The following is a 12420-nucleotide window of genomic DNA, read 5'->3' as shown; positions in this document are numbered from 1 at the left end:
AATGTTTGTGTAAGTACTCCCCCAAGATCCACACAGCCTGACATCACTGGAAACACAGTGGGACACGGGCACGCGCGCGCGCGCGCGCACACACACACACACACACACACACACACACACACACACACACACACACCGGTCCTGCCTTTATCTATGCAGGCCCTTCTGCAAGGCTCAATCAGATAAGAGGACTGCTGCTGGTTTGCGTGTGTCTGTTTGTGTGTGTGATTACAGGTGCAGAGGTGGGGAGTCCATGAACAGGAACCCAACAGCTTATAAACAAGGTCAGAGGGGAAGAGGTCAGAGGACATAATCTCAAACAAAAGCATTCAGAGATTTGATTAAAAACATTTTATTTAACCACAATATCTACATACAGTCCAGATACTGGAGAGAACATGCAGGCTTCAGAAACAACAGCTCATCATATACGTTCATGTAACAAGGGACAGAAATGAACTTTCATTCACTTACAGCACAACAACTGCTTTCAATGCACAGAAAGATAGAAGTCAACTCAACATGAGTCATTTATTCATAAAACCTCAAAGTGGATATCCGCTGCAACATTTTAAAGGCAGTCGAAAGTCTGTTTTAATCATAATCCATCCATTTACACATAAAAACAAGTTATATCCATCTTTTTTGTTGAAGACTATTTTGTATCAGAGGTTTCACTGTCAGAGTTGAAAATATAATGTTTGTTAACAGAATTTGTAAAAGAAGAGTTTGACATTTGGGGAAATCTGGTTGTTTGTTTTCCTTGATGAGAAGATTGATGTTGGTTAAGTAAATATGAGGCTGCAGTAAGTTGCCTGTTAGATGAGTAGAACAAAGACAGCGAGCCTCTACCTGCAACTTTAATGAGAATGTTATATCTTGTTTGTTTAATGGGGCACAAACAGGCAGAGCCACTGAGCACACTTCCCAAAATGTCAAACTATGCCTTTAATGTCCTTTTCTGAAAAGTTGAAATTGCAAACAGCAGAAATAAAACAGCAAAGTGCATGCTCCTGATATATATACTTCAGAGACAGGATAATACTGGCTGCGCGCATGAGATAAAACTTCAGAGTCCAGCTTCTCTGACACCATCAAAAGACAGATAAATGATTGATCCTTCCTTCTGTGTTTGGTTGCTTCACTTCGCCTGTTCAGTGTTGTGTATTGGATCCAAACTGGTTAACTGATCTGTGAGGGGAGCAGGGCGGCCAACTGTGAAAAACATTCATTTAAAAGCAGTTGTGGGATGTAACGAAGTACATTTACTCAAGTACTGTACTTAAGAAGTACTCAATGGAATGAGTTTTTCCATTTGATGCTACTTCACCACATTTCAGAGGGAAATATTGTACTTTTTACTCCAATACATTTATGTCAAAGATTACTAGTTACTTTTCAGATCAATATTATATACACAGGATATATGATCTGTTTGAAATATTTGAATTGTTATATGCAGATTAGACTTTCCAAAAGTATCAAGTGTGGAAATTAGCTCGACCATGACAACAATAAAAGCTGCTCACGTGTACATGTCAATGAAGCAATATTCCAATAATTTGTACATTTTACTTTTGATACTTAAGCACATTTTGCTGGCAGCAGTAGATACGTACTTAAGTAAAATTGTGAATGCAGGACTTTCTCTTTCAATTTATCATTGTGGTATTGCTACTGAAATATCCGAGTGCTTCTTCCACCGCTGTTTAAAGGAATGATCTGACAGCTGAGGAGGGATGCTGGAAATGTTTGTTTGAGTAGACCTGACATCTACACAGTTAGACATGGGACGGTAAGTAGATTCAGCAAGAAATCTACCGCTGAAATCAGGACGTTCGTCTCTTCACGCTGAAATGTCTTTAGGATTTTCCTTCCATTTAGCTGGGAAACACATTTGTGGTTCCCTGAGGATGAACACCATGTTATCGACTAAATAGTGATATTGTACTCGCCGAGTTCATTGCAAAGATCTAGAAACGTGATGACATTGTTAAACATTTTAGCAGCCTGATGATCAAAGAGGTTTTAAGCAACTAGTCAAACAACTAGGAAGAGGAAAACAAAGGGGGAACTTTAGCCTACTCTAGTAGTGGACTATTCATATGCACACAAAGTTGTCCAATGCAATGAGAGTTAAAGGAGTATTGTAGCATTATGCCTCTCCTGTCTATATAGTAGAATATATAATGACAGCATGCTGTCAGTTAGCTTAGCTTAGCCTGGAAACAGAAGAAACACGTAGAGTGGATCAGTCCAAAGGCAACAAAATTTACCCTCCAGTACTTCTGAAGCGCACAAATTAAAATAAATTGAAACGGATCAGAATTAACCCCTGAACCTTTAACAGTACAAGATAATGTTAACATTAAACTCAATGGTCAGGTTGAGCCTGATTAGCTGAAGTTAACAAACGAGACGAGGTCAGGTCTGACAGACTCAGCTCAGTTCAAATGTTCCTAAATGGCCACCACACCGAGAATAAACTCTTCTAATTTAGGCGACAACATGGCCAAAGTCGTCTCTCTTTTTTCATCCGTCTGAAAACATTTGCCTTTCTGCCCTTGTTGCAGCTTTTGGCCTTTTGACACAGACCAACAATTCACGGGGTCAGAGTCTAGGTGTCAGACTAATACAACGGTACTCCTTCTTCTAGTCAGCCTGCTGTGGGACGTGGGGAAAACATGGACGTCCACCTGTCTCACACATTCTTCAGGAGTCAGAGGTGGACAGTAGTGGGACAATTTCCTCCGTCCCAAACATTCAGTTTTTCTCCCCCCCCTCAGTCCAAACCCCCCCTCTCCGTCTCTGGTCGGGTGTTAAAGTCGCAGCGGGCTGGGGCACCAAGGAGTGTCTGGGTAGAGCAGACAATGGACAGACCTGAATCTGAGAAAGAGAGGGAAACAAGTGTCACAATGCCTGGAAGCTGCCAACTGGGGATTTCAAAATAAGACTGTGAATACAATTAGTTGCGCGCGCGCGCGCGCACACACACACACACACACACACACACACACACAACAAACACAGGAAACTTGTCGTAGTAGTAGAACATGCACAACAAAGAGCGCTTACATAAAGCACAAGTGTAGTATACATGTTTTAAGGCTCAATCTTTTTCTGAAACAGACTGCTCCCTGAGTTGGATGTATTTAAAAAAAAAAAATACTGCGTGTGTTACTGAATTTGTTCCCATTAACCAATCGCCAATAGCTCACAGCAGGCTTATCTCGTTATCCTCCACCCTGTGGGAACACTGCCACCAGTGTCTACCAACAAGGTACAGAAATAAAACAATTACTCCAATTCAAGTCACAACAATACAATTACGACGAGAGAACCAATAGTGGGAAAGAAAGAAGGAAGCAGGGAAGGGAAAGAAATAGAAAAGAAATGTCCTTAATGTCAGGAACATAAGATCTCATTTTGTTTGCCTGTAACGTCAGCTTGGATGTTGCGTCTTATGGTCTCTGCACAGTAAATATTCACTTTTGTGTTAGAATGAGCATCAATAACTGGATCTTTTGAAAGAAAAGAGAAAAAACAAGACTGGGGATTTTACGGGGAGTGCACCCCTAAGCTAAATCTAAATTTCATCTTTTTTTCTTGCATTGGTCTATCTAAAGGTATAGTGCAGTAATTTATATATGAAAATAAGTCGGTTACATGAAAGCCCTCGCTAAAAAGGCTCACACGATGCTGATTAAGCCTTGATTGTCACGAGATAAATATCTCTGTACTTCTGAGTTTTTAAATCTGTTGTCTGGTGAGACGTTCCAACTCTGGCCGGATAAATGCAAACTGAGCATGCTCTATTGCTAGCTGACCTGGCTAATTTTTGGTCTAACCCGATACTAACTTGAATAGAAATAAAATAGTTAAATCATGCATCCCTTCTTGACTTTCCAAATGTTATCGGACCAAATGTGTAAACTTCTGATTGTGAAACGAGTCATTTTGTGGGGGTTTGGTAGCGTCAGGAGTAGGCTTACTAATTACCCTCACCAGTGGAAGGAGAAGACAACGGTTCCACACTGCAGATTTAAATAAAGTAAAAGTTTAACAGAGTAAGTTTGACAGAGCCGAAACAATTACTTGATGAGGTAATTAGCCACTCAACAACAGCAAATTTGATAATTCTCCTCCTAATTCCCTGAGGATTTGATGTTTTACTTGGTCTTTTTGTGGGAATTGAGAAGAATTTCTTTCAATTAATGAATCACAAAATAATCTTGTACGGTGTCCATTCTTCCATATCAAAGAAACAAACTACGCACACTGTGATATCCAGAGATATTTTACCTGGTGGGATCTTCACTTATTGAAAACGGTCCTTTTACATTAACAGTGTTCCTGCTGTTTTCCACTGTGCCGTAGCTGAGAGTGACCTGGTGGGAGGACAATAAAAACACAAGCTCGTTCAGAGTGTTTTAATGTTCGTAGTGGCAGAGATAATAATTTCCTTGGTGTTACAGGAGGTGTTTTTGTGCGAGTGTGTACCTGGCTGTGTACGTCGGACACCAGTCCCAGGTTCTCCAGGTGGGAGTGGAACAGCGCTGAGCGGATGAGGCTCACGCCGAGCAGCTCCTCCACGATGTAACCGACGGCGCAGTCGTCGGGGAGGCGTATGTGCTCCGCCGTGGCCATGAAAGTGCCGCCGCTACACAGAGAAAGAAGCAGAGAGCGTGAGGATGAGGAGATTTGATGTTGTGGCTCAAACGGTGCCAAAAGTGTAATTGATCTAATTGGGCTTACCTTGCCCAGGGCTTCATCTTCAGAGCGAGGCCACGGCTCAAACAGAAGCCCGCTCCTCCTGTGGCGAACCAGAAACGCACCTGCTTCTGCAAACAAACACGTACAGCATGAATTGAAGTGGATCTTGCACATCAGCACAGGAGACACGTTTATAAATAGAATGTCGATCAATCGTTGATTGAGCCCAGGAGAAGACCAGAGATAACCGATGTTTCTCAAATCACTTTTTTACTTTTTGCAACTTTTGCAACACAAAAAATGTGTTCCAAGAAGTTGGAGTGATGTGCTTCAGTTTTCACTTTGGTTTAAACCAAGTAGCAACCAACTGTGACGGCACCCATTGGTTTGTGAACTGCTGTTTGGAAGTCTTGAGTCAGGAATTTGTTTTTTGGAGCCGGATGTGACCATATTTGGAGGAGCTTGGAGGGAGCAAGCAGTGAATCTTCCTGAGAACCTGAGGACACTACGCCCTGCCCGCCTATACTAGAAACCTGACTGCACCCCAGGCCTGTCAATCAAACCAGACATGGCCCCAAACCTCTGTCTCTTTGAGGCCTAATGTCTAATTAATGATGGAATTATTTTCAGAAAGATCGCCATAACACTGATCAGAAGGAGTACGTTTAGCAAATGACACCCTAATGCCTCGTAGAATTTTTTTTATTGACTTTACATTTCATCAGAGAAGTTGACTCTTTTTTAACAGGAGTCTATGGGAGCCAGATGTTTTTTGGAGCCAGCACCTAATGGTCCTCAGTGGTGTTGCACTTAAAGGTACTTCTCCAATTGGCTTCACTTTTCCGACCTGTCCATCTTAATATACAGTCTGTGGTTCAAGACAAATAGAGCCGAATTCAGTTAGGAATCAAGAACAAAAGCTGGAAACATGACTGGAGCATCCATCCATTATCTATATCTGCTTTATCCTGAACAGGGTCACAGGACTGGAACATGCAGTATTTTAATTTTACCATTTCAGTGGTGCCCAGTCTCTCCGTGGCCTCTATCGGTCGCTCGAGGCTCGGCCGCCCGATGTAAACGTCCTGCGTGTGGCCGTACTGAGACAAGAGTTTCAGGAGGGAGCCGACGTTCAGGTAGTTATCATCATCAACGTGACAGAACCACCTGCGAAACACGACGCTGAGAGTTAGTGAACAGCTCCTTCTGTGTGTTCCTGTGGTGCGATGTGTGTGTCGTGGACCGTCTTACTTCTTCCCAGAGTTAATAAAGACGTCGTACTCCAGAGCCATTTTACAGGAGAGGGCCTGCCGATTGTGCGCCGCTGAGCAGTTGGTATTAATCAGGTGAGCTCCTGGTGATCAACCACAAAAATAAACCAATGATCAGTCTTAACAACAGTAACAGACAGAAAAAGCAAAGAGTATACAGTGAACCCTCGTTTTTCGCGGGGGTTACGTTCCAAATAGAAACCGTGATAGGCGAAATCCGTGAAGTAGTAACCTTTATTTTACAATTGAAATAGATAGAACTGGACATTAAATATATCTACGTTACATATAGTCGTAAGGTGATTTCAATGCACGATGCAAATCCGTGAAGCAGTGAGACCGTGAAAGGTGAACCGCGTTATAGCGAGGGTTCACTGTATTTCAAAAGGAAACTTCTACTTATTAGTTTGGTGAGAAGCAGGAAAGTCGTTGAAATATTTTATTAGTTTATATCCTGACTGCTTGAAAATCCCCCGATAAATATCCTAATTACATGTTTATGAGTCATACGCTGTGTCTGATGATGAGAAGAATACCTCATTGAAAGTAGAACAATTCCATGAGTGAGAAGAGGAAAAGTCTGTTGATTAAACCGAAGTGACTTCCTGCACTTCATGGAAACACAGTATTGCCCAGTCAGCAGCCTGGTTCCTGCTTTCCTGCCTCTCACACTGCAGATAACACTGCTGCTACTCAGCAAAACTGCTGTGTGTATCGTTGTGTGTGTGTGTGTGTGTGTGTGTGTGTGTGTGTGTGTGTGTGTGTGTGTGTGTGTGTGTGTGTGTGTGTGTGTGTGTGTGTGTGTGTGTGTGTGTGTGTGTGTGTGTGTGTGTGCAGCTCACCCATCCTCCTCCTCAGCTTCTCGTCCTCTCCATCAGTGAACACGTACGTCTGTGGGGAAAGAAAACAAAAACACAACACAGTTCATATTATTTCAGCAACGTTCACTGATCAGCAGGGAAAGAAAAACACCGTCACACTGGCGCTCCACCGGCGCTCCACCGTCACCGCTCCACTATCATTGTTCACGGATCACTGTTTGTGATTTCAGGTGAGACTCCTCCTGTTTCCACAAGGCAGCAGCAGGCAATGCTGACACTGGAAGAGGGCCAAGTCAAAGGTAAGGCTCCTGTCTATCAGCAGCAGAGCAGCTGTGTGTGTGTGTGTGTGTGTGTGTGTGTGTGTGTGTGTGTGTGTGTGTGTGTGTGTGTGTGTGTGTGTGTGTGTGTGTGTGTGTGTGTGTGTGTGTGTGTGTGTGTGTGTGTGTGTGTGTGTTTATGTGACGAATGACAGGGTTGAGGGTCACTCTGCACTCAGGAAACGTTGTAGACCCCATAACTTTCCACAGGAAGTGAACACACACACTCTGGGGTGCACATTCAGAGAAGTCTGTAAATAGCCTGTTGTTTTGCCTCTGTATTTCAGCACAATAGATTTCAAATGAAACAATGACAATGAGTTAATGCTCCGACTCTCAGGGTTATTTGGAGCCGGTTCACGGCCATCTCGGGTGAACAATGTAGGACTTGTCGTACTTTTCAGTTCACAACTTGAGGATGATGCAGCAGTTTTATGACACACTCGCATTACCAAAAGAGAAGCAGCTGAACAGCTGAGGATCAAACTTAAGGCACAAATTCTCTGAAACATGCAGGAAGTGATGCTGCACTGTGAGCGGGATTTTGATAAGCTGCAGCTGCTGAGCTAAATGCTAACATGCTCACAATGCTAACACGCACATGTTTTGCAGGTGCGTTGTTCACCATCTTGACAGTGATGCGCCAACATTTGCTAATTAAATAAAAAGTACAGCTGAGGCTGATGGGAAACTCCATGATGTTGAGATCAGGGCTCCTTGAGACAGTCTTGATATTACGCTGCATGAATGAAAGGACTTGGACCAATCCCTGATAGTACTGCGTGATGGGCAAAATCTTTACATCTGAAGAACCTTAAAAGTGAGCACAGTAGAGTAAAACACTTGTTTCTACAACATTTCAATGAATACAGGTCAAAGACAAACCACGGTATCATGCCAAAGGGTGTAATACCCCCGTCAGTCCACTACAGGACACTACTGTGTCAGTGTGACCGTTTGTCTCACCTCGGTGTCAAAGGTAAGATGCTTAAAGTTTAGGCAAAAATCACAGGGCTCGGTTTAGGAAAAGATCATGGCTTGGGTTTAAATAAGTAATTTCATGTAAAGTAAAATATGTTTCATTATCTAAGTCACTTGCTTTCTCACAGACTCCAACGGGGGTCTCCTAGGTGAAAGTCCTGTTCCATCCATCTTGTTCGATCTAAATAAACCACAAAATGCAGTCATTTAAATGCTAATGATTATGTGCGTCCTTAAAGTCTATAAAATGTTCACTCTTCTACGTAGATATCAAGTTTGCCGCAGTCCAGGCCTGGAACCATAGACTGTACATACAAATGGACGGAGCTACGTGTGAAAGATGAAGCCCATGTGAGCGTGTCTTTAAGTGTAATACCAATGATGGCCACTAGGTACTGACTCCCAAAGACCTTGAGGTCCATTGACCCCCTTCAGCTTCTCCGATAAAACAAACATATTTTTTCCCCCCAAGTCATTGTATAGTGTCATTTGCTAAGTTCACTTCAGTCAAAATATTGTTACTTCTGGTTCCAAAAATACAAGATGGTAAACTTAAGGCTTCAAAACAGCAGTTCACAAACTGGTGGGTGGTATCACGGTGGATCGTCGCTTGAGCAAAACATCAGCAGGGCAGGTAACTAAAGTCTGATTACAGCGTGTTTGTAGCCTTCAGACATTGACAAAGTACCAAGAACATGACACTTAATAAGTTCATGTTAACTTGTGTATTTACACTCTGTGCCCTTAAGGAACAGTTCATGCTTCCACCTTGCATTTGATGCTGAAGGTCGGCACTTTAACCTCACAGCCACTGTTTCCATTCAGATCCTATGTTGCGGAGTGCGGGGACGACATTGCAAAAACACTCCCTGACTTCACTGTACTTGCTTCCCCAGTGGACGGATCAGACTCAGAGGGATTCCACTTCGCAACGCGCCTGCCATGCAGCACAAATGTAATAATAAAATCTTTGGTTTAAGTACTGTGTGATCACATCCCTGCCTGTGGTCGAGAGAGAGTTTAAAAAAAACAGAGGGCGAATCCAGCCAGCTGTGAGATTCTGTCAGTCCTTTTTTTTTTTTTTTTTTCCACTCTGAGGCTCTTAAGCCTCTTGAGAGGAGTCAGCTCCTGCATCTGTACATGTGTGTGTGTGTGTGTGTGTGTGTGTGTGTGTGTGTGTGTGTGTGTGTGTGTGTGTGTGTGTGTGTGTGTGTGAGAGAGAGTGTGTGTCTGCGTCATACCAGTGCATGCTTGAGCCAAGCTAGGAAGGCAGTAGGGGTGGGGGGAGAGGAGGAGGAGGAGGATGGAAGGTCAGAGGGAGGAGAAAATGTGGGTTTGAGAGAGGTGGTGGGTTGCCATGAGTTGAGCTTTACAACACAGGAAACAACAGCAACCCCTAAGACAGGAGAAAGTGGTGTGTGTGTGTGTGTGTGTGTGTGTGTGTGTGTGTGTGTGTGTGTGTGTGTGTATGCACGTTTACTCTTGTGATCACACAGATTTTTAACTTCCCATGAGAAATCCAGTGAGTTCCCAGGGTATTTGTGTGTTTGTGAAGGTAACACTGAGTATGTTAGTGTATGTTAGTGTGTGTGTGTGTTGCCGTATTTCCATTACTCAGCACCCTTACAGTATAGAGGTGTGTCTGGGAAACAGGTATAGAGTTACGCACACCTGACCGTGAGAGCAGATGCAGGAATGCGTCACACACACACACACACACACACACACACACACACACACACACACACACACACACACACACACACACACACACACACACACACACACACACACACACACACACACACACACACACACACACACACCAGCTGATTTCCCCCCATATAGACTGTATTTACATATCAATAGTCTGGTCTCAGCATGAGATGAATTGAACTGAGGTTCAAATGGAAATCATAGCGACCGCTCTCACGTCTGCAGTTGATTAGGATCTTTGAAGCCGCTGGGTGCAGTTCACCACCGTCCCATGTGTTTTATAGCAGTGGATCCATCTTTGACTCATTCACCACTGCGGTTCAGACCAAAAAGCTGTCTGTCCGTGCCGTTTGATCTCAAATATTTATCTGTGAGGCGCTGAAACTCTCCCAGCACCAGCCTCTCCCTTTCAACTTCAGCAGTCATGTTAGAAGTCCTTCAGATCACAAGACTAGTAGACCTAAATATGACTGTTTCTAATGAATTTGGAGTCAAAGCTGCAATAATTAGTGAATAATCAATGACTGAATTGGCAGAAACTTAAAAAGCAGTTAACTGTTTATAGTTTCTTTCAGCAAATAATGGGGGAAAAAAATATTGGTATTACTTGATTCATTTGTCCTTCTGTAAAAACAAAGTAAAATATCTTTGAGTTTTAAGATGTTGGTCAGATAAAAAAAAGATATACAAATAGATCACTTTGTAATGCAGTATTGTTTATATGTTGTGGCAGCCATTTGTTTTTCACAATTATAATCAATTACCTGAAATAATCAGCCTTATTTAGATTACTTAATTGAGTAGCAATAGTACATTAGAAAAATAGTGACTTACAAATCAAAGTAATAATTGACATACGTGACATTATCTTGTCTGATTAGTTGAGAGTTAAATTACTGGGTTAAAGTTCACACCAGTATGATGTTGAATGAGGCCCATGTGGAGCATAATCCTAACTACTTCATCTCAGGAAGTGTTTGATAAGAAACGTCGTTTTCTGCAAGTCACTTTTCCATCAGATACATCTAATAGTGTAAAAAAAACAACTAAGCATGGCTCCTTAATGTTGTGTAGGAAGACAAAAAAGTTCTAATAATAATCAAGTACAAGTAAATGGAGTTATAAACTACCATATTACTCATTTCTGAAACAAAATGCAAAGCACTTCCTCTCTTTGTCTAAAAGCCGTGTCATGTCAGCTCCGAGTGTGGTCTGCAACTGCTTTTTAAAAACGCAGAACTAAACCTTGCCTTGAGCTGAACAGTTGTTTTGTTGTACTTGTCGTCACAAAAACAAAATGTGCCTGTCTGATTGAATCCAGGGTCCCTCAGCTCCCTCATCCATCCCGGGTCCCGCAGTGGGCTTCCTTCCCCCTGACCCCTGCATGCATTGTGTCAACACATTAACAGCAGTGTGCTCGGCCTGTTAGCCTTCACATCACCATCTCATGCATTGCAAAGGCCTCTATCTCAGTTTTACAATTCAAAGGCTGCTTTGATCAAAGAGCCAGTGAGCCCAGTCCCATTTCAAAAGCTTTATACCTGGCAATAGCAGGAGGTGAAGGAAGCATTAAGGATACAACTTCCTTTATGCATTAATTAATGTGCATTTTTTTAAAAGCTTTGATCTTGAATTGTCACTCACATGACATTCAAACGTTTCTGTAATACAAAGTGTTGTCTGCAGTGTAATAATCTCCCGCAGGCGGTAAGAAATAACATGTCTGACTTGAAAATGAAGCAGCAGTAATCTTGAAATTATTATCAGGTTTATTATTATTTATGATTTCCTGTTGGGAGAATGAGCTGGTTTCTCAGTGACAGGTATCCCACCCTGACTCACCTGCGGCATGTTCCTGGAGATCCAGGTGTCCAGCAGCAGCTCCAGCCTCTGCCTGTGATACTTCCCAGTGGTTTTCACCGCTATGAACAGGTCAGCCGGGGAGAGATGCTCCACCGGGCCGGGGCGAGCGCTGCTCCGCGGGGGGCCGCCGACCGCTCTCCTCTCCCGGGTCAGCTTCCTGATATACGTCGAGAAAACTTTCCGGCTCGTCCCCGCAGCTCGCTCCGGGTCTCCGCTGTTCGGCTGTCCGCCAGTGACGACCAGCATCCCGGTCACCAGCAGACAGGTGACCGCGGCGGCAGCAGCGTGAGGTCCCGCTGAGCTGAAGGCTCTTGATCCCCCGACAGGTTTCCACATTGTGCCCGTGTGGATGATTTTACAGCTTCATTCATTGACGACGAGGGTCACATTACATCGACACGATGCAGACATGAACCGTAGCTTCTGTCTGTGGACGATCACTGATCTCCCACTGCGTGACTCGCTGTTGTGCTTTGCAATGAAGTTATAAACTCCACCAGTGGGCGGGGCTATCTGCATCCTTTGGCCGAGCTGAGCAGCTCATGGTGGGCGGAGCTAAACAGCAAAGAGGCAACATGAGGTGCGCTCGAGAGATGAACATCCTGATTCAGAAACAGCTTCAACTCAACTGTGTGCAACGAAATACCTGGATACACATTTGTATGATCTGTTATTATCAGGCGTCTTTTACAACTCAGTAACCTGCAGATCCATTTTGATATTTTTTGTTTCATATCT

At 43.3% G+C, this 12420-nt stretch overlaps 1 protein-coding gene across 1 annotated transcript; it reads right to left on the bottom strand.

Annotated features, from left to right (window-relative positions):
• Positions 1–336: 336 nt before the first annotated feature.
• On the bottom strand, positions 337–12127 carry LOC138615815 (beta-1,3-N-acetylglucosaminyltransferase lunatic fringe-like). Its single transcript, XM_069689653.1, has 8 exons — positions 11662–12127; positions 6827–6875; positions 5965–6067; positions 5727–5880; positions 4756–4841; positions 4501–4660; positions 4303–4388; positions 337–2886 (listed from the first exon to the last, which is right to left on the bottom strand). The coding sequence occupies exons 1-8, from the start codon at positions 12016–12018 to the stop codon at positions 2820–2822; spliced, it is 1062 nt and encodes a 353-aa protein (XP_069545754.1). The 5' UTR covers positions 12019–12127; the 3' UTR covers positions 337–2819.
• Between the last annotated feature and the right edge of the window lie 293 nt (positions 12128–12420).

The sequence above is a fragment of the Brachyistius frenatus genome, unplaced genomic scaffold (assembly GCF_029030835.1).
Source record: "Brachyistius frenatus isolate BFR_SWC_R1_liver_20210118 unplaced genomic scaffold, ASM2903083v1 Contig_7, whole genome shotgun sequence".
Lineage (NCBI taxonomy): Eukaryota > Metazoa > Chordata > Actinopteri > Embiotocidae > Brachyistius > Brachyistius frenatus.
Note: the sequence above shows the minus strand (reverse complement) of the source record. Positions and strands in the feature narration are given on the sequence as shown.